General features: G+C 33.0%; 4 protein-coding genes across 4 annotated transcripts; 2 read left to right on the top strand and 2 right to left on the bottom strand.

Moving 5' to 3' along the window:
- Nucleotides 1–405: 405 nt before the first annotated feature.
- LOTGIDRAFT_156653 (hypothetical protein) lies at nucleotides 406–5,842 on the top strand (the record flags this gene model as incomplete). The annotated part of the gene is made up of 12 exons (XM_009047279.1): nucleotides 406–523; nucleotides 1,560–1,650; nucleotides 1,872–2,016; nucleotides 2,388–2,505; nucleotides 3,037–3,194; nucleotides 3,428–3,517; nucleotides 3,713–3,800; nucleotides 4,065–4,165; nucleotides 4,454–4,615; nucleotides 4,898–5,085; nucleotides 5,378–5,465; nucleotides 5,654–5,842. The coding sequence occupies 12 exons, from the start codon at nucleotides 406–408 to the stop codon at nucleotides 5,840–5,842; spliced, it is 1,536 nt and encodes a 511-aa protein (XP_009045527.1).
- Nucleotides 5,843–8,232: 2,390 nt separating this feature from the next.
- LOTGIDRAFT_156652 (hypothetical protein) lies at nucleotides 8,233–11,962 on the bottom strand (the record flags this gene model as incomplete). Its single annotated transcript, XM_009047278.1, has 8 exons — nucleotides 8,233–8,336; nucleotides 8,600–8,752; nucleotides 9,199–9,692; nucleotides 9,986–10,041; nucleotides 10,352–10,429; nucleotides 10,849–10,959; nucleotides 11,266–11,406; nucleotides 11,843–11,962. 8 exons carry the CDS (start codon nucleotides 11,960–11,962, stop codon nucleotides 8,233–8,235), a joined length of 1,257 nt encoding a protein of 418 aa, XP_009045526.1.
- A 1,117-nt stretch (nucleotides 11,963–13,079) lies between these two features.
- LOTGIDRAFT_156651 (hypothetical protein) lies at nucleotides 13,080–17,483 on the top strand (the record flags this gene model as incomplete). Its single annotated transcript, XM_009047277.1, has 8 exons — nucleotides 13,080–13,141; nucleotides 13,449–13,484; nucleotides 14,820–14,933; nucleotides 15,372–15,556; nucleotides 15,615–15,933; nucleotides 16,199–16,434; nucleotides 16,770–16,914; nucleotides 17,375–17,483. The coding sequence occupies 8 exons, from the start codon at nucleotides 13,080–13,082 to the stop codon at nucleotides 17,481–17,483; spliced, it is 1,206 nt and encodes a 401-aa protein (XP_009045525.1).
- A 1,667-nt stretch (nucleotides 17,484–19,150) lies between these two features.
- On the bottom strand, nucleotides 19,151–22,753 carry LOTGIDRAFT_230299 (hypothetical protein). The gene is made up of 5 exons (XM_009047276.1): nucleotides 22,645–22,753; nucleotides 21,630–21,777; nucleotides 21,094–21,284; nucleotides 20,417–20,556; nucleotides 19,151–19,953 (listed from the first exon to the last, which is right to left on the bottom strand). The coding sequence occupies exons 1-5, from the start codon at nucleotides 22,651–22,653 to the stop codon at nucleotides 19,824–19,826; spliced, it is 618 nt and encodes a 205-aa protein (XP_009045524.1). The 5' UTR covers nucleotides 22,654–22,753; the 3' UTR covers nucleotides 19,151–19,823.
- Between the last annotated feature and the right edge of the window lie 138 nt (nucleotides 22,754–22,891).

The raw sequence follows: 22,891 nt of genomic DNA, 5'->3' as shown, positions 1-22,891 counted from the left end.
ATTCTGTTACAGCACCATGAGGATTTAATGGTCTATGCAATAGAACGTCATAGGCCTAATCTGTTTCGTTTTTTGGATTGACAAAAATATAAGTGGATAGGAACGCAAATAGAAGCTACAAGTTACCCCCATATATTCATCTCTTCTTTTTAATACTTTCAACGTATATCGAACACGAAACTTATCAATTATAAAATATATTTCCTCTTTTCACCTTTACAAGGTCATTAAAACTCATATGAGTCACGTGTTTAAACCACTATGATAAAATAAATGTGGACAAAAAACGAGGAAACTCGTGTAGTGACTTGAAGAGGATTATCTAGTTGAAAGTTGAATAACATGTTATTCATATCTATATTTGAAAGTGAAATAACGTATGAAATTCATATCTATATTTGAACAATGGAGAAATTAACAGTGGATGTAGTGGTGATAGGCGCTGGACTTTCTGGATTAGTTTCAGCTTACCATCTTCTAAAGACAGATCACAGATTGAAAGTGCTAGTGTTGGAGGCTAAAGGTACGTAAGGTGATCGATGATTCTTTTTGATTGCAGAATATAACAACCCAATCAAAAATTATAATTCCATTCGAAACATCATCTGCAACATCAGCATCAATATCAATTACTTCATATGCTTATTCTGTTGGAATATTAGCTGCTGTAATGTAGTATTGCTGCTAACTGTATATCGTTACATTTATAATATATCATTTCAAACAAAAAACATCATTACACATTTTTCTTAACTTTTCACTTCAATTTTCTATGATTAAGTTTATTTGGTTTATACTTGCAATGAAAATAAGATTTCTTCAAAATAATGGTTTAATGACGTTTTGCCAGACTAAAGCAACCTTTTGCTCTCATATCGACAGAATCTAGCAAATCAGGTGACGACCAGATCCTCAATTTACTAGGAGACTGATGGAGTTATTAACAGTAGCTTGAAAATCCATAAGTGTTAAGACCCACCGACCAGCCCCTCCCTCTGTTATATATATACATAAAGGTAATAATAGGCTTACAAGTCTTTAAACAGGACTGCAATGTAAAAATCGACTCTTAACTTTAATATTAATCGTGTAGATCGACTGATAAGTAAAATAAGGTGAATAAGCCTATCAAGTTGATTGTTTATAACCTGCTGAAATACACGTACACTGTCATAGATTACATCATCTGTTTCATCATCTCTAGACGATTAAAAACTCGTGACATAGGTGTAATATAGGCTTATTATGAAATTAATAAATCAAAATTGTAACATGAATACAAAGTGACGGACGTTTTATGGAGAAGGGACCCGACTCACCCCCTCCCCCTCCTTTCTTATAATTCAGTTTTAAATGCCTTCCCCCTTCCCCCTCCGTAAAATAATTCATAGAGACACCACTGTGACACACTTGTTTCATTGATGTGATATGCAATTGACTAGGCTTCAAGAAGATCGATTCAGATTCTTTTTAAGAGGTTATCAAAGATTTATATCGCAAGCTGTTGAAAAAGTAAGGTTGCCCGAATTCTTAATTCGCTTAATAAACATACTTCTCAGATAGAATTGGTGGAAGAACACAAACTGTACAGTTAAAGTCAGCCGATGGATCGATCGATTTTTGGGATGTTGGTGGAGAATGGGTGGGAAGGTAGGCTGTTAACCTTATGATCTTCTAAATTTAGAAATCGCAAATTCAGAGAACATGCATGAGTTGGTAGAGCAATGATGATGGTCAAACTATTCGTGATCAAGACTTCAGCTATAGATGATATTGCGAAAAAGTTACACGAGCCGTCTTGCAGTTAGAAGCAAACGGCGATTAGACATACAATAACTTCCAGAAACATCAAATCTTGAGAATTATTTCAGACCACAGATGTTTCTGCAAGATCTCTTAAAGACATTCAGACTGGACACCTTCATACCAACAGCGACCAATACTTACGTTCCAGTACCCACTGAACCACCATTATCCTGGAAAACTCGGGTTGATCTCAAAATGCTTTGTCTGAAGGTAAATTTTGTCAAATTGTCCAGCAGTTTGAATCTGTAGGGCTGTTTCGGAAATGAGTAGTTTGCTTGCAAATTTTTTGCTAAATTTGCGGAATCTTGGCGACATCGAAAGGTCACAAAAGATCAAAAGCGGAACGTTGTTGCTTCAGACGAGGATGAATATCCCCAGCCCACACTCCTTGGTCTTTACCAGTTGTTACTGATTTGCCACATCCTTTCATGAAAACTACATGTGCAAACTAGTGATGAATGATATAAGTTGAGCCAAGATGTATTCCTCGTTTCTTCCTGCGGTTATGATGAAATGTGGTATTCCTCTGATTATCTGTTTCCATAATAAAATCAATGGTTTATCTTCTTGTTATATTATAGTTGCGCAGATTAAAGAGTATTATTGATAGTATTGAGAGTTTGGTAGATTCTATACGAGCTATACAATGGGACGCTATCACCCTCGAGAACTATGTTAAAGAGAATCTCTGGACGGAAGGTGAGCATAATAGCAGGGCAGTCCAGTCTTAATTTCTTCAAGATCAATCTTATAAATGGACAGATCTACGGAGTTCCTCAAGTTACTCTCAAGATTTTACTACAGTTGCTAGTCATGCCGCATTATCTGCAGAAATTTTACGAAAAGGCGTATTTAAGCAGTTGAAGAAGCAGAAGCTGTTGCTCGACCTGTTACCCGTATCACTCTAATAGATTTTGTCTAAAGCTTAAACTGAATAACAGGAGCTGCGTATAATTGGATTAACAGGCAGCTACGATGTTAACCTAGACAAACTTAATTGTATTATGAAACATCATCTTATCTAAAGTCTTTAAATGGCATTTAGCAATTGTGAGTACGATATATAGACACAGCTTTATGGAACAAAAAATGGAACACATGTACCTGAGGACGACGGGGAAAACACGTCTAAACGTTGCATAAAACTTTAACCAGTGATTGTTGTTCCTTAAAGCTGTGTCTATATATGATCTAATCTAATCCAACCATCTGTTTCCCATCCACCAACAGGTGCAATGGCTGTAGTCGACACTGCATGTAGATGTATGTTTGGTTTATCGCCCAGTGAGATGAGTTTGTTATATTTTTTGATGTACATACAAGATGCTGGAGGGTTAGAAGTCTTTATACAACCTAACATGTATTCTGGTAAAGATTGTAGGGTTAAGGTAGGTTAAAGGTTCACCATTATCATGTATGAGAAAACTGGTTGTCCCAATCATTATGCTGTATGCAATTCAAAAATTCACCTTGAATAAATAAACTTCCCTGCAGTTGTACGTGTATACAGGTTATTCAGTTCACAGCACATGGTAAACCAAGGATTTGCTGTCCTTGTTTCATCTGAACTTCTCAGTGCCCATGTGGTAGCAGCGGTCAAAATTTAATTTATTTGTTCCAGGGTGGTATTCAGCAGTTAGCATCTAATATAGTGTATAAAATCGGTAGGAAAAATGTACTGTTACGTCAACCAGTGACGCATATTGTACAGGTAAGATGTGCTGGAAATGTTATTGCTCAGAGTTTCTATAAATCATTTGGTGTCAGGTAAGGACTTAAGGGATGTCTCACTGCTAATGGTCAATACTGCTCGCCCTATAATGGAGGCATAATTGTGTAAACTCTATCATTAAATTAAAGCGAATCGGTATGCTTTGCGAAAAATCGTCCGAGTTTCTATTTGTAGAATCCTGAGCGAGTGGTAGTGGTAACATCTAATAGAATGCAAGTTTTATGTCAAAGGGTAATCTTAGCCGTTCCTCCTCATCATATTGGTAGGTACAATATAAAAGTCCGACAAACATTTTATAAATGCTGACCAAAAATGATTATAATTATATTCAACTTCCTTTCCTATAAAAGCATATATTCGAACTTAAATCAACTTGGCTTGATTTGATTATGACAAAGAGACATATTAAAAGAGAGGAAATATCTGTCACCAATGCTCTCTTGGAATATACAGTTCACGCAGAACCATTACTAGATAGGGATGCCTGGAATGATGAAGCCTAAGAGATTATCATCCTCTGTTTCAGCTTCCATATCTTTCACTCCATCTCTACCACCGAACCAATTATCGTTGTTAAAAAGTGTACCTCTAGCTTTCTTAGTCAAATTTGCAGTTACATATGAAGAGGTAAAGCATTTATCTTCTGTTACTTGCTAACCCTCTGTTATTCAAGAACAGAAACTGCCGAAAATATGAAGAAGCGATTTGTGTTTCTTATTATACCTTCTTGGAACAAATCCTTAGAATGTGACTATTTTTTATAAACCAAATGTATTTCTTACCAGAGTATGAGTGTTTCTTTGCTGGGGTTTTGATAACACCCAATACATGTCAAAGTTTCAAACTAATGGGTAAACCACTGCAATTCCAAGAGATTCAAAGTAGGCCTTTTACTGAATAGTTCCGTTATTGTAGGCATTCTGGAGAAACGATACTGGTTCTAATCAGTTCGGATTTCAACGCGTTTTAGAAGATCCCGGTGCTGGATCAGTTGGTATAGTTTACGATGCAACTTCATCTGGTGGTAATCCTGCTCTAGCTGGCTTTTTATCATCCGTTTCTGATACAGATAGTGATGTAAGTTTGTAATGAATTCAAGTTTTAAGCTGATCAAGTCAGAATTATTTCATATGAATATTTTTTTCACAGTAGCCGATTGATTACCTCTCTACTTAGAATATCCTGTCCCTTTGTGCATTAACAATTTTGTATAAGTTTGATGAAAAACTTGAAAAGTCGTTGCACTATAGTACCATACCCGTAAAAATCAAAAAGTATAATGCAAATAGACAACCGCAATTTTTGATGAATTTAATTGCTTTAGACATTTGTTCGGACAGGAAATTGTTCTATGTCCAGGATGAAGCTCATAAGAAGAAGATATTATATTTATTAGAAGCCCTGTTGGGTGATTCTGTTAGAGATTTTGTTGATATTACACTAAAAGACTGGAGTAAGGAACCATATAATGGTGGATGTTTTCTCAAATCATTGATACCTGGTACCACAAGATATCTTAATCAAGATCTCAGAACAGCTTTTGATAGGTAAATAAACCATCTACTTAGGAATTTGAATAGGTGCGCATTATATTCGCAAATATACGGTATTGCAATTTTCAATTGAGAATTACATTTGATCTTCTATACTTGACTTCCAGATGACTCCCATACTCAGTGCATCCTCGCATAACGGGTTGAAGGTGCTGTTCAAAGATCAGGATGGATTTACTCAATTCAGAACCTCTGGTATTTCAACGGTGGCATTACCCCGTAGTTATATTCCAGAGAAAGGTTAATAATGGACCAGCTTATTGATTTCTGTTTGTTACTTTTGTAGGGTTCATTTTGCCGGAACTGAAACAGCAACGGTATGGTGTGGGTTTATGAATGGAGCTGTACAGTCTGGTTTCAGAGCTGCATCAGAGGTAGGCCAGAATATTAATTGCGTTTTTGTGGAGAAATATTTGATTGGTTTAGAAGGGTATGATAACATTAAAGATGAAATTTGTTTGTGCACATTTTCTCTGCCTTAAATAATGTTCACTTACATTAGCATGAGAAGCTATGTCAGAAATTTTGATATACTCTTAGCAATGCTCTTTTTACCTTTCAGATATTGAAACACTTGTGTCCGGAAGAAACTACAACAACAAATAACAATAGTGGTGGTCTGAATCTGGCTCTTAAATCTATGTCCTTAGCAATATTTGGTGCAGGGCTGCTGTCTGTAGCCTTCATGTTGATGAAATCAAATGCAGCCAATAAATCTAGTCCTATTCTCAAATTATTGGTTGAAAAATAGTATTTTTTGTTTGTTGTGTGATAGTGATATTATATGATTGTGAACTTAATTTAAAATCAAAAAATGTTTTCGTTACAGATTTATTTTATTTCTGTCTTGGGAAGATTCCAGAAAAGTCTCATAACTATATATAGCCCCAATTTCCTACAACATGATATTTGGATGAGATATCAGAATTGTGGAGTGCCTGATTTGTCAGACTAAATTATATGATGTACGAATATCTTTCATAAAGGAAGTCTCAAATTGAGCCATTCATGACCCTCAATCACCAATCAATCACGCTGATCTTCGTAACAAGGTACAGATTTATGATAAAACAATGTACAATTGTGCTGGAGGTAGAGAATTGATGAGCGAGATTTAAATACATTTTTAATAAACTCAAATACACAAGAGTAAAGGGATATATATAAATATGTTTTGGGTTTGTAGTTTACAGATATAGTTGTCCAAATATTTGATCTACCAGAAGTCAGTGATCAATTACAGCTATCTGATTTAGCTGTTACAGAAACTAGACTATATCATATGATAGACATTTTGAGGAAAGGTAACATAAATTATTGGAATAAAACAAATACTAAGTGATAAAGTCATTGTAGACAAACCACATTTCAGATTTTCATTTTGAAAAATTAATACTAGCATCTTTCATCAAATCAAACACATTACACTATTCAATTTTTATAAGTGATAATAGTCACTAAAATTTGTGCACTATCAGCTGTAGTTGATTAAAATTAGATTCTATTAGCCGATATAACAAATAATTAGAAGACAACATCCCTTCCATTCTTGCAATAACATTTTAACAATGACAAAGAATTCTACAATTGCACAATAAAGCTTATTCATCATATTTGAGAATAACATATTCTCTTATAGTTTATGTCTGCACCATTTTGATTCCTTTCTGGAATTCCAATGTCTGTTCTTCCAGAAAAAATTCTTACAGATTTCCTTTCATTTTGACCAACATTGAATGATACTCAATGTCCAACCTAAACTTGATATATTTGATAGAGGCTTGTGATCCTCAAATATTTGAGCTGTACTGGCAAATAGAGCCAATCAACAGCCCTGGCCGGATATATGTACCTATATACCTTGTATATTACACCAGGTATAGTCAGATAATTTACATTGCATAAGTTAGTAAATCATGGCAGTGTACAATGTTTGGTTTGACTAATTTACTTAATTTACAACAAGAATGATTTTGGCAATGATAACAAAATAACAATACAACTTAACAATTTTTTAAGTAGTCTAACCACTATCTTAAGTAGTTTTAAACGCAGTCACATGTTAATTAATGTCACAGCATAATTTTATGTAATACCATTCCTGGGTTTTATTTACACATTTTTAACCAATATAAAGAATTCATATCAATAATTCTTATTCAACTAATCATATCTTCCAAGCATTGAGATTATATTCAATGCTGTTATAATAAATTCATTGATAAATAAAGAAGCACACTGTTTAAAAGGTTTTCAGGGCAATAAATTAATAATCAATTTCTGGTCCATACAAAATGACAATCGCATCAAAATTCAACAAAATAAACAAAAATATAACAATGAAAATAATGCTATACAATTCTCACAGCCTTGTAATACAATTTATACATACAGACAGGTTCATTAAAAGCATTGTAAAGAGGTCTTCTATTATTCTTTTTTGTGTATCAGGGACACTGATAGTATCTGTGGTTCCTGCAATTCCACTAAAACTAAGTGATTGATGATGTTACTAATCACAAAATATGCTTTATCACATAACGCCCTTCACAGTTAGCTACGTCATCAATCCCTTAGTTTTAGTGGAATTGCAGGAATCAAAGAAGTCTGACTGAATATCGGAATGAGGCAAATTGGTGCTATCAGTGTTCTAAATGCACATAAAAAAATGTAGAAAATCTAATTACAATCCCTTTAAGGGCTGGACGTTACACCACAGTGCCTCTATACATGTGTCTTCTATAATACCCAATATAGATATAGGAATTCAAACCATTAGTATATTAGAGAAAAGATATAAAAGAAATCAGGAAAAATCAAAACCGTATCACGAACAGTTTGATACCCTTGTAGGCAATCTTAAGGAATAACCTTTTAAGAATTAGTCAACACAATATAGGCCTGTAGGCTTGCAGTTACATTTATGTCCAAATAAATCCAGTCATGTTTATGTTGTCCAACATCCTCAAAAGTATATAAATACCGTTGTCTGACAAGTGTATCTCAAATTTTACCCATCTTCATTCACATGAAAGTCCAATTTCATTTCCTCAAAATCAACATATTTTTTCCAGGTTTAATAGCGGTAAATATTGTGAGATTCACGATGCAATGTAGCCCAGCCCTATGTTCAATGGAATGTTACTGAGTAGAAATTTGTAATATTTCAATAGGCACTGATCGGTCATAATAGAATAAAGATAATTTAGGTGGTTCAACAATCGTATAAACTAACCCTTCTGAACCTGAAATAGTAAAAACAATATTTATTTGTAAGTTCAAGCTGCAACATATTCATGTCCTTCATGATCCAAAAGCATTAACAGACCACATTAAATACAGGAACACATGGTATACATGGTACTATAATATTAGTTGTTATATTCTTGTTAGACAGTCACTACATTTCATATGTTTAATGGTTTCAAAAGTGCTCTTGTATTTAATAACTAATAGTCCAACACACATCCAACAGAACTGTAATTTTGAATAAATAATGTAATATTACCTAATAAGATAAGAAAGCTATCCCTGGTATCCTCATTTCTAACTGTAGAAGCTAAATACACTATAGGTATCTGCCCTGTATCTGGGTGAGGTTTTAACAACATTTGTAAAACAGCTACTAATGATGGATTAATAGTTGAATCATATATCACATCTATAATATATATATTATAACATCATCTTAGATAATATCTCATATTATACATAAATCATGGAACAAATAATGTTTACAGTAGGCCTTGTAATATGTATTTAACATATGCATGCCTATAGCAGAAGAGCAAAAAATCTATTGACATTTTTGATTTTCTTTCATGGGATTCCTCTAATCATCACATGGACATTCACCAACAAATGAAAAACATGGCAGGTAACAGAAATGACACAAATGTTAAGGGTAGTCAATAAAAAAAAGGCAGTAACTCAAAAATTAAATTTCTAAAATAACAAGGCCATTGTTTATTTAAGTCATCTACTTGACATTCCTTAACCTTATTTATCCTGAGCATATATGTGGAAGTGTTTTCAAGATGGGATAACCAACTTAAATCTTAAATGTTTAAGATAGATTAAATATAGTCATTTAAAGAATCATCTTACCAGCAGCTAATATAACATCAGGTTTTAACTTTAACATCAAATCATTATCCACATTTTCCCAATCTAACTTGGCAATCCTCACTTTATCGTCTTTTTTATAAGTCCCATGCAACCCATTTTTATCAAGAATCCAATATTTATTGTTTAACTCCAAATCATTAGGATCTGACTGTATCTCATCTTCATCATTTTGATCAGGTAAAGTTTGAGACTGAGTGGGTGACATAATCATAGATTCCTCGTTACCTACAAGTTCTGCATACGATTCGGCATTGATGCTTAACTGTCGTCTGATTTTACGGATGATTTTTTTGTCTCTGTCTGACCCTTCTTGAAATCTAGGTATCTGTTGAGTTAAATTGGCCTCTATGTTTTTGGCAAGTAAGTACAATACTTGAGGGTGACAGTCACTAAATGTATACGAGTTCACATGACATTTGATACATGTTACTATTCCGGTCAGTCCTAATCCACTGCCTAGTTCTAATATATTCCTGTAATGAATAGAAATAATAAAGAGATTATCATTGTGTACGCAAGTAAGATATCTTTACTATACAACGCAATTGTTAAAACATATTTTTCTTCCCTTGGTGGTTAATATTGTTTAACAAAAGGGTGGATGGTCTATCATATTTTATATGCATGTAAAATAATGCTAATTTCAAAGAAATCAGGAAAATAAACAAGATAGATATTGTAAATTTAAAATTTCCCCTCTTTTAACTTAAAAGTTTTTAACTATGGAATTCAATGAGATCGTCTTTCAAAATAAATAATGATTTACCTGTTTTCAAACCGTTCTTTGTTTTCTAAAACAAATTCTGTGAGATGTTGAGCTGCCTAAAATAAAATAATCAGAATTTTTCAAAGGACTGGCTCAAACTTCTTACAAGATCTTACTATCATCTTTATTTTCAATCAAATTTCAGCACTTTTTATTAAAAGAATTTTGAGAAACAGAACTCTATTTACTTGAGCTCATTTCCGGCTGCCCACGTCTTTCAGATGAATCCTCTTCAGGACAACTTTACTGGAAATGGGGTTTAATTTTCAAAATTAGACAAATGAGTAAGTAAGCAACTAAAGGTACATAACTAGAAAGTAATCTGGATAAGTGCCTTATAATTATTTGTTTAAAAATTGAACCTACCTGCCATGTGCTAAGACCTGTAGTACCCTGACAAACTAAATTAACAGATTCTTGTAAAGACACCTCTCCACCATCAGGCTGTATAAATAAATAATTTAAGTTATTTCAACAATAAGACTGAATTCAGACTGAAAGCCATCTGATTAACAAATCAAGCCATTGGTGACAGACTAGTTTTTTCAATTAGTCTGTCCATTTAATACACGTTATTGTGTATTTATTAAACAGGTTGCCCATCGAGGTATTGTGTCTTTTTTTTTTGTCCCCATGGGCTGAATGTTAGACAGGACCATGTGTATTGGGCCTAATTCTGACCCATGTAAAATAAAGAGTTTATCATTATTATTATTATTACTAATATCCAATATACAGTGAATTCTGCCATCAGTAATACCTTAATTCATGACAGAGAATGAGTTTATCAAAAATTCTCATGTCTTACACATTAACTTTTTTAACAAAAGTTATCTGTAGATGCACTAAAATAAATAAATTACCAGAGAGTAAGTTTTATAACATAAAGTGTCATCTTCTTCTTCTGATTGTTGTAGTAAATCAGTATAGACTTCATATATCTCATCACATATATCAGCTTGATATTCTTCTAGCTAAAATACATACTGGTACATGTTAAAATAATTCTAAAATAGGACCCAATGAATGCATTAGAGATTGAGGTTTGTTGTTGCACCCTGTTAAATCTTCAATGAAGCAGACAATTTTTTTAAAAAAGAAATTTTTTGCACAGCCAGATGCTGTCTTTATTCTCATTTTGGGTCAGCTTTATGAAAAATATTAATGGGAACTTTGCATGCTAGACCTTTATATCTGGTACTCTTGACAACTACTGTTTATCATTTAATTCCTGCTCAGATGGGAACAAAATATCCTTGCTAAAATTTAGGTTTGTCTACCTTATGAATCAGTGTTTTCATAAAATATCTCCTATAACTTAATGATGGTGGATAGATCAAACAAATTGGATGTTGAACTGTAGCTCGCAAGACATTTCGTTGAATTTCTTGTGATGTAACCAAAGCAGACGCCTGTTCTTCCTGAAAAAAGATATAAATAGCCTACAAGAACTTGACAGAGTTATAGCAGTAGCAACTACCTTCTTTTACAAAAACTTCAAATGCCTTTTCTACTTCTATTTCTCTATAACTAGACCTACCAAAATCTTATAATGCTCCTGCAACGATTGCGTGGGTTTCCTAGCACTTGGGCTATGCGACTTACAGACTTCAGTTAATGAATAAGGGAGAAAAGCCTAAATCTGGTGCGGAGGATACTGTTATTCATTAAAATCATATTTTTGATCATTAAAACAGCAACAGTTACTCTTGGGATGTGTTTCCATATAACTATTTTGGGGATGCACCTGGTCTTATTAGACAGGTTCTACTGTAGGTTGATAATAACATAAACAAAGGAATCTCATATGAAGTTTCCTTCAACTTTAACCACATGATTTGTTTATTTAAAACTTACTTCCCATTTGATTTTTCTTACAGGAACCATTTCAAGGAACTGTGCAGAAAGATTCCGCAAAAGTTCCTCTGGATGAAAAGAATTTGATGCGGACACATCTTTTTTCATGGACGCAGCCATTTTTGTTAATATTATGTGTTGAGTTCTTTCATTGGTTGAGGTATTTTTTCAACCAATAAAATCCTTTCATTCATTCTAATTTGTCTCAACTTCCGGTTTATGGTTAAGTTTGCCTTGCGTTGTTAAAAGAATTGATCAGAAGCAACACAAATTCAACGTTTTATCTACATCGTATTACGAAACTGTAGTACTGCCTTCATCATGTGAGTATGCTATATGTCTGTTGAGGTAATTAATGGCATATAATTCAATACTTCTTTATTAATTTCGTGCCGACATTGGCCATCTTCATTCCTCACTTTTCACTTTTCCAATCAAATGATCAAATGACCAGTGCCTTAGTGGCAGCGACTGACAGTGAGGAAGACCCTCTATAATTTAGGACAAAGATGGAATAGGTGTTATGATTATTGTGCTCCAATGTCACTGAATCATGCTCCTAAGGCTCAGCAGTCCACTCTCAGGAATGGAGTTGTGGCCTTGAAATGGGATGGAGTAATATTCTTATTACTTTACAGTACCGGTATATCTAAGAATTTATTTAAGGGTAGATCATCATGTGCTTTGTAGTATACACTTACAGTGTGTACAATGTAAAATATTTTATGGGTATTAAACAATATTTCTATAGGATCTATTCTTTTAGTATGCTTATTAAACAACATTAGATTATATGGTGGAGAGTTAATGATTATTTGATAATCATAATAACAATAAATGATTCATGTTTATTAATGCTGAATGCTCATAGTTGTCTATATAGCCTACGATCAATCATATTCTATTTTGATAACAGAATTGATTTTCATGTAAAAAAAACACCAAACCCTAAGTACTAAAGAACCAAAGGCACAGGTCAATCAAAAGAGCCATATTCTACATTGAACAAACATTTTAGGATACCAGTAAAGAAATCTAGATCAGCACCAGAATCGTCTCAATTAGAAGAGTACAGAATCAGGTTTACTGTGAAACATTCAGACAACTTTCTTGTTCTGTGTTATTAGATTTGCCTTATCCATTTTGTTACATTTTTTTCTCTCAATAATTTAAATTGTTTGAATGTTATATTGTTGATAATTTAGTTTCGTTTTTTTGTTATTTATTCCAATTTAAAATGTTTATCTTGATCTTTATGAAATTGTGTGATATTATAGAAGGATGTGGCCCTCTTCAGAGGTTTGACAGAGGTCACCCTTTTCATATGAAGAGAAAGAGCTCACAGAAATTCAACCATCTGTCTTTGCGGAACCACCTTATAGTGAAGACATTTTCATGGCGAAAAGTCATTCAAGCTGATATAAGGTCAATTTGAACCTCATCATCTGGTTATTATTTTCATCTTAATCTACATAATTACAGAATTTCTTTTGAAAAATACTATTAGATTATGTTTTGTATATTTTGAATAAAGCTGGTTTTCTTTAACTGAAGATTAATTATGATTAACTGTGTGTTGAAATGTGTATATTGTATTATATTTTAGGGTTGAAGTCAGTAAGCAGGCAAAATCTGATTCAGAGTAAGATTTTAGTAGATATAATATATGACATATTTGATTTTCTTGAAAGTGCAAAAAACATTTGATTGAATCAACAGAGTGTCCATATTTATTATTTGATTAAGAAAAGACAACCCAATTTTTAATCATTTTTTTGTCTTTTGGATTGAAGATTAGAGTAAACTGTCGACGAGTTGACATGTAGAGTAGACGAATTGACTAAACACCAGACTCATTATTCAAATTAATTTTTAAAAAGTAAACATAAGTAAATAAAATAAAGAAAAGCTAAAATTTACAAGCATCATATAATTATATTCATTCAAATATACCGTGTATCACTTAGTGAAAGTCAAATATGTTACTGTAGTTCAGAAATCTGAAATATTTATTCAATTACCTTTTCTCTTCTACCCTTTTGGACTCTCCTAATATTCACATTTATTATACTGTTTAAAAGATTTGTTCCAACCATTAATGTGTCTTTTGGACGTATCAGAAGTATTATTCTAATCTCTTTTGAGCCTACTGAATTTATTATTTTGTAGTTAATTTGTATAGATAGTACCATCTTATCCGGAATACTAATAATATATCAACATATTTTATCTCTGTAGTTATCTTTCTATTTGATGTCTTTAAACTTACTGATTATGGATGGATAGGTTGTAATAATTCATTCTTATTCTTGTTCCATAAACAATAATAGTTATATACCTACCTATACAGGATACAGTCATCTTATATTGGCTCTATAAGTTTTTAAAATTAAAATTCAACTTTCCCTTTCCCTTCAATTGAAGAGTATGACGCAAAATTCCATTCATTTCATTTCCCTACAATTAAAGGAATCTAATTCTAAGGGAGCTAACTGTTGTATTGTATTTCTGAAAAGAAACACAGATAGCTTGAGCTAAGCCCTGTAAGCTGTTAAAGCAAATAGTAAGATAGACTGTATCCTTTAGATTATACTATTGGATAGCTTCTGAAGGGATATCATTTAGTCATTGTTAGACATTTAGTCATTGTTAGATGCCTAAGATAAAGACAGTTTTATTTGTTTGATACAGATTTGTACATACATATGTGTATTTTGGTACTTTGTGTGTAAGCTCAGAATATTACGTGCCATAAAATTGAATGTTACTAAATTCAAATATATATCTAAGACCACATAGAAAGAGGTTACAGTATTGAGTTTAAAAAAGTGTAAAATGGGTGTTGTTCATTGACAAAACATATGACCATTTCATGTGAAATTAGCTCTGATATTGTCATTTAAGTTGCAAAGTTAATTGTTCTTGTTTAGTATTATTAGGGTATAAACTGATTGCTTTATAAAATTTTTTTTTGTAGGACTGTAGGGGCTGGTAGTAAAGAACAACAGAAAAAGACTGGTAGTCCAGACAAACCTGAACGAGGAAGACCTAAACAGAAAAGAGCAGGTTCATCAAGTAGTGGTAGTAGCTCGTAAGTGCCCTTAGTAAATTTTAAAATAATAGAGGCATTCATTACCATTTGGTTGATGCCAGTTTTTTTATCCTCCTTCAATGTAGATTGTCATTAAAAATAGTTAAGATGGTTTTGCATAACAATAGTAAACTGAGGCTTTGCATGATAAAGGGCATTATGTGTTTAGTAGTCCTTGGATAAAGCATATTTTGCGATTAGTGACATCATAAAAGTGGAATTGCAGGAACCACAGACGTCTGATTGAAAATTAGAATAGTGCAAATTGATGCTATCAGTGTCCCTGATACACATAAACAAATTAGAAAACCTCTTTACAATCACTTGAATAGATTTTCTAAATACATGTATTAATAACATTTCTTCAATAATTATTCAGTCACAGATGGTAGATGGCTTAATGTCATTTTTTTTCTGAATCATCTTTTGATTTTGTAGGATTGTGCCTGATTCTTCTTTTATATCCATGACATATAGTGGAAGTTCTGAAAGCATGGATTTTTCTCCCAACAGAGATGGAGATTTTTCTTCTGACAGCTGGTCAAGTATGGAAGACGGTGAAAGTACTGATTATTCTTCAGATTTTTCCTCAGATAAGGATTTCAATGACAGTGATGGAAATGGTAGCAGATATTTCAGAAGATCCAGATCTCCATATTGGAGAAATTCCTTCTATTACAGATCCAGAACAAGAAGTCCTTACAGAAAATACTGTAATAGGAGCAGATATGGTCACTTTTACAGGGAACCAACATCAAGTGGATGGAGTTCAATTCCACGCTCTTCTGGACCAATTAACTGGTATAATGGTATTTCATTCTGTGAAAATTCCTATCGTTTTAGATCCAGAAGCCGTTCCAGATCTTCGTCAAGTGGAAGTAGTAGCTCTAGTACCAGTAGTTCTGGTAGCTCTGGGTCAAGAAGTTCAAGGTCGAGTAGCTCATCATCCAGTAACAGTTCACGCAGCAGAGAAAGGAAACGGAGACAAAAATCTGGGTTTGTAGCCATCTTTAAATTGTACCATGTACTGTGTTTGGTGAGGCCATAAAAAAAGAATGTGTTTCTTTGGCTTAACTTACAGAAAAGTAATGAACAATTATAAAGTATAACTATTTAAGTTTAAGTGAATCCTTTCAACCAACTGATCCTTGTCCAAACCTCTTGGCATTAATCTTTCCCGGATTATAGATTTTAGATGGGACATATTTTGTATAGATGTCATTAAATTTTGCTTATTTATTAATCTGTGTTGTATTTATTTTCAGCTCTCCTAAAAGAAGAAAGAGAAGCCCAACTCCTAAACCAAGTAAAGTTCACATTGGACATTTGACACGTAATGTAAATAAAGACCATATTGTAGAGATATTCTCTACCTATGGAGCTATTAGAAATGTTGAGATGATGATAGATAGGCTACATCCAAATTTCAATCGAGGATTTGCTTATGTTGAATATGAGAAAAGTGAAGATGCTGAAAAAGCCATCAAATTTATGGATGGAGGTAAGTGTTTTGATCTGCAAACAATGGAGGATGGATCAAAAACAGTTGGTTATAGAAGAAGTAAAGGAATCTAAGCTTCATTATCTTGGATTCTCTTAATCATCAGTCAAGTAACTTTGAAAAGCTGAAATCAATTAAAATTGGATATCCTCCATATGGTAATCTGCTATTAAATTATTGCTAAAAAAGCTGAATAACTTTTTGTAATTTGTATATATAAACCACAAGTAGTAACATTCCAAGCTACAATTGAAAAAAAGAAAAAAATTGACAAAAATTGAGTTTGGCAATACATTGGTTCTCCTTGTCCAACGATTCTTCTTTCTGTATTTCAGGTCAGATAGATGGTCAGGAAGTATCAGCAGCAGCTATATTACAACAGAGACCTCCACCTCGATACCCAATGAGAAGAAGTCCACCTCATCATCGCCGTGGTCCACCTCCAAGATGGCATAATTCACCTCCTAGATTTAGGAGAAGGTAATTAGGTTTTCTTTGGATTTGGTAGGGATTCTGATTCAGATGTGCTGTGAAGGATATTTATAGACCTATCATTAAATAGAAAGAGTAAGAATATATAAATCATGGTTATTGCTGTGAAATTTCCAGTTGGATAAGGATTACTGTATATTAACCAAACTCTTTCCATCATGGATATATTTGAGAAATCTTCAAAACTGACCTCATTTTGATTGGTAAATGTATTTAAGACCAAGATTCCAGCTGTAATGTTGCTTAAAGATTAGCTGTATATGCCGTATGTTTATTCAAACATGACTAGCTATTACCGTAGTTGTTGATTAAAATGCTCTATGATCAAGCATCAAGTAATAGTAGAATTTTAGTGGTTACGGTAAGGGAGTGAAGCCACTTTATAGAAAATTAGCTAACGATTGGATCAAAAGTAGGTTAGGTTCTAAGATCAATATTGATGTTTCAGATCACCACCACCAAGGAGACGTTCTCCTCCGCCAAGACGGAGAACCAGATCCAGATCTCCGGCAAGACGAAGAAGATACAGTCGCTCCAGTTCCAGTTCATCTCGTTGAGAGGTTTTTCACAAATTGCGTTTTATAGTCTGGAGTTCTTTGCATTAATCATGTAATCATGGAGGGATTTTAATGTACATAGATATATTCAATCATGGCATCATGTAAATTGAGAAAATAATAATAAATGTTTTTAAAATACATTTCTTCTTTTTTTGCGACACTTTGTCATACAAAAGCTGTGAATACAAGGTAGTGTTTGGTGTGGGATTATCGGTCCAGTAGAAAATTGATGTGAGCACACAATTGGCCCTTACTCTTTTCTACTGTTCAAATACTCTCGCACCGGACCTTGTCTATTTCCACCTTTATACTATCTTTAAGACTGCCTGGATCAGAAAGAAGAAAGGGCTTATTTTCTACAGACAGTCATGTCTGTCATTCATCCATTTTCATCAAATATGATAATAGGACTAATAGTCCTATTTTGCATGAACTGCATTGATATTATTGGTTTGTGAACTTTTGACTGCAATTAAGAAAGTGGTATTTCAGCTTTCTCCTGATTGAACACAATGCAAAGTCTTTAATCTACTCCTGAAGTGCTTCATGATATGATGTAGCAACAAATGTCCAGTTTGGAATCTTAGTGATTGAGTACACTCTTCAGGATGGACTTACAGCAATTTTACCTCCGGCAGGATGATACACAACAGCCAGAATAAAATATCCTGGTCTGTTCTCCTTCAATACAAGTTATAACTAACTGCACAGCTCATTCTCCGGGAACACCTGGTGGTGCTCTGTGTTTTATATGTTTACTTCTTAACAATCCACACAGTTTCTGACACTAACCATTTCTTCCAACAGATATTGCTGGTGTCAATACAAAACATAATTAAAAGTAATAGAATAATTTTATTAAAAGAGTTTATCATGATCGATGATAATGTTTGACACTAATGGCATTTAGTATACATGCTTCTTTTGGTCATTATGATATAAATAAACAAGGTATATATATACAGAGATACTAATCAGTCCAAACCATGCTGGTTCTTACCTAGCCTGTGATAGCTTACACTTTGGAAATTCATTGCAGGAGGATAGATACACCAAGCCCTTAACATGGTATTGCACTTGTCAATATTAACTATCAGAGGTTAGATATAGTATCAGCATGTTTTAGACTAAATTCTTATACACATTTAATTCATAAATAATATTATTTATCTCCTACTGTCAATCACAGATATTTATGCACACCCGGGGGGGGGGGAAATTTCTAAACATATACATGTGCAGTTCTTTCTATTTTAAAGTAGATAGTAATGGAAACTATACATGTTAGACATAAGCTTATATGGTGTTCATTATCACTTAACCTACTTCAAATTAATCATGCCAAAAAAATAAGCATGTACTGCCTGTTAATTTGAAGTAGAATAAATAGTAAATGAACTATACATGTCTGAGGTATATGGCATTGATTACTAGTTTAATTACTTTAAAGTTCCCAATTCATAGGTAGTTCGAAGTAGAACGAATATTAATTAGAACTATACATGCCAGATTCATGGTGCTCACCGATATTACACTACCTCAAGATGTAGTTAACTGCACATGGCTATGTTTTGAATAGTCTTGCATCCCAAAATGACCATAAATATCCTGGTTTAACTATATTGTCCTCGATCAGCTGTTTAACAACTCTCTAGACACAATTAACATGTAAATAAATAGATGCCTTTCAGTATTTCTGTACATAAAATAAATAAATATATAAAAGGTCCCGAGATTTTAGCTTTAATTTCACAGAACTCAGAATTCTGATTTGACCAATTTGTATCTCATATCATTGTATGGTGGAATTGCATTTGGTTATATGTTGAGAATTTGTAGACGGATATTACAACTAGTTGCACATTATGGATTACATGGTGAATTCAAAGAGACAGTAAGGTTGTTTTCTAAATTCTTCACGTGTATCAGGGTCATTGATAGCACCAATTTGCATCATTCCATTTTTCAGTCAAATGTCTGTGGTTCCTGCAAATCTACAAATCAGAAGTTGTGAATCGCGAAATATGCTTTATCACATAGGGCCATTTGCAATTAGTGAAGTCATCAAACACTTAGTTTTAGAAGAATTTCAGGAACCGCATACGTCTGACTGTGAATTGGAATGGTGCAAATTGATACTATCATTGTTCCCAATACACATAAAAAATTTAGGAAATCTCTTTACAATCCCTTTTACTCTTTTAATTACACATGAACATCTTTCACCATGGATAAGAACTATGAAAGAAATAAATACTGTAGTTAAAGAACGTATCTTCCACAGGACAATGCAGCATGATTACACATGAGATGAAATGATTATCGTCTATATGATTCTTATAATCGTTTGAGCACTTTCTTTTTCTCACGTTTTTTCTTGTCCATTAATTTTTTATCACCTGCATGTTTTTTAGCCATCGGCCCTTCACTGACACTTTCTTGAGGTAAATCGATTTCTTTTCCAATCCTATAAAAGAAGTTTAAACAATTGATATTACATGCATGTATTGACCAGGAACTCAACTCAAACATTAAACTGGTTTGATGTTCAAAATCCTGTCAGAAATGCGATCTTGTAATGGAAGCGTTTTTGTGCCCCCAGCATTAATCTTATAAAGTCAAATAGAAAGAGATTCTTACTTTTCTCTATTCGGCCAATAAGGGAAATTTTGGAGAATACTAGCCTACCTACGAGTCACAGGGCCTTGATTTATTGTCCTATTGGAACATTCAATTCTCCACAAGGATTGAGATATTCACTGGAAAAATCTCAGTACACATTTGTTGTCCCTTATTTTCGAAGTAGAAGTAGAAAGGTTTTTGAAAAAAGTTGAATAGTAGTCTTCCCATCCATAAAAGGGGGACAGGGGTGAAGCCCCCATGTTGGGGGGGTGAATGCCACTGGGAGGAAATTGATTTACTTTACTCACTTGATAGGTTGCTGTGCATGAATTTCTGTAAACATTTTAGCTCTTGAAGAATAATCATCATATTGTTCTAATAATAATTTTCCTGCCTCTTCATTTAATGCAGATTCAGGATTTGGTACGATTAATAAACATTTTATCGTCTGATCAAAATAAAATAATCAAATCAATAAATTAATTAATTTCATAAAAATTTTGTGATATAAGCTTAAACTTATTAAATCTGTATGATCAAGTGAATATGCATAAAGCAAATAAATTGTATTTTGAAATCCAAACCACTGAGAGTGTAATACAACCCTATCTTATATCTAACATGTGACCAGGATGTGCCTCATCTTCACAAGCTTCGTCAAGCTATTACGAACTGTGTCTTTTTTGTCTTAAATGCTACCAAATGAACAGAAAGTCTGTAATCCATAAGCCATAGTGTTTACAGTCTTTACGTCTGATTGCCTGTATTTGCTAATGCACAATCCAATCAAATTCCTGCATTAGGTGATAAAAGAAAGGTGATTTATGCAGTCAAGGTATTAGACACAATTCGTAATAGCTTGAAATAGTGAAGATGAATGTGCCTAATCATAAATTATCACTAAAAGAATTCACTCTGATAACCCTGTTAAACAGTCTGAATAGTAACAATACAGTATATTGATTATTATATCATAGATACTTACAAGGAGTATATGTTTTATTCCCAGTTCAGCTTTCCAATCTTTTTTCAATGTATTTACACATATTTCACCATTACTTGCAACATTTGGGTGAAATATTTTTGTGAGAAAATATGCTTTTGGAGGTTCTGAAGGAAAGTTTTTGCCAAGTACCAACTTCATTCGAAATAATCCACCAGCATATGGCGTGCCAGCTGTAATAAAAGAGAATTATCAAATATTGATTTAACTAAATAAATTGAATTTAAAAACTTAACAGGATGACTCAGTCTGTAGCTGGAGTGAGAAAGCAGTCTGTTCACAAGATAAAACAAATTCCTTTCAGTCTACAAGTCACTGATTTCGAGCTTAATTTCTTTCAAACTTTAGGAAATAACATTAGAGATAATTATGCTATTTGAAATATTAAAACAGAACCTAAAAAAACATGTTGTTACTCTTTTACAACAACTTGTTGTTAGAATTTTACCCTATGTGATCTTCAGACAACTGACCATTTTTCAGCCCGAAATACTAAGTTAAATTTAAACAAGACATACCAGGCCCAACTATAGATGCTTGAATATCAGTAATATCTTCTTCATTTAAAAATACTTTGATTCCTTCGGGGGGTGATTTTGTTAGTTCACCCAATTCTTTTGACACCAGTCGTATTGTCTGTGGTGAAAGATTTTCCACATTGGAAATCTATAAAAAAAATAAATGAAAAGTAAGCTTATAGGATTAAATTTCTCAAGAAAGTTAGATAAATTTTATGGAATAAGCTCAGGAAAAGTAAATAAGTATGTTCAATCCTTAAAGATAGTCAGAAAGACCTCTTAAAACAGGGCCAAGTCACTCCAATGATATCCACTGAATGACAGATGTGGTAAGAATTACCTTGTTTCAAAGAAGAACTGACTAAAAATCATTTGTAACATGTTACGGTATGGTATGTAAACTGTACTTATGGCAAATTTGATCTGGTACATTGGTTGTGATTAAATTTCTTGCTTTTTACGTAAAATCTGATGATATTTTTAGCTTAAATATAACTAAGATAACGAAGTCTTCGAGATATGAGATTTTCTGGTATTTGGGCAGGATAATTATGCTCTCTTGCTGCTCAGAACACTTTATGATTCCATTCATTTACTTCCAGCTAACCAGATTCAGAAATATCGTTTGTAGCCAATAATCCAATAATGAATTTATAAGGAGCTTTGACTTTTTAGATTTAGGAAGTTTGGTCATTAGGTTCAGCCTTTTTAGGCCTATAATAAGTCGTAATATTTCCTTGCTTTCGTAAAGGGAAGCCTACACCTTTTTAAAAGATCAAGGGCAAGAAAGAATAAACAAATCCAAACATTCATATGGTCATAGCCCCCCCTCATCAAATCCTCAGTAGGTCTATTTTCCATTTTCAGTAATTCATGAAGAGAACTTTGTGATGATGACAAATCATGCAAATTTTTGACAAAAATATCAAATTCTATGGCGATAATAAACCCGAGGTTTGAAAAATATAAAGTCTGAATTGAACTAAAGAAGTTCAGCATAAATTAAGATACTCACACTCGACATTTTTGACGAAATGGGAAATTTATTTCGACAAAATATCTGTTTACTGTCCCCTCACAGCTTCTTTCACTGCTAACGCTAACACTTCATTTCACCTTTCAGCCAATCAGAAACTGTAATATAATTTTATAAAAAATATTCAAAAATTTAAATATAGATTTGAAATAATTACATAGTTTGTGATAATAATAAATGAGTTATAATGAAAAATAAATGTTTATAATATATTATTTAGAAACTT

The sequence above is a fragment of the Lottia gigantea genome (assembly GCF_000327385.1).
Source record: "Lottia gigantea unplaced genomic scaffold LOTGIsca_11, whole genome shotgun sequence".
NCBI classification, from domain to species: domain Eukaryota; kingdom Metazoa; phylum Mollusca; class Gastropoda; family Lottiidae; genus Lottia; species Lottia gigantea.
The sequence above is the reverse complement of the archived record's forward strand: the minus strand, read 5'-3'. Positions and strand labels throughout refer to the sequence as shown.

What these genes read in the sequence shown, in the direction of transcription:
- LOTGIDRAFT_230299 (XM_009047276.1), bottom strand. An exon ending in AGCATCTATAGTTGGGCCTG is followed by an intron (nt 21,285 to 21,629) that starts GTATGTCTTGTT and finishes CTTTTATTACAG; the next exon opens with CTGGCACGCCATATGCTGGT. An exon ending in GAATAAAACATATACTCCTT is followed by an intron (nt 20,557 to 21,093) that starts GTAAGTATCTAT and finishes TATTTTGATCAG; the next exon opens with ACGATAAAATGTTTATTAAT.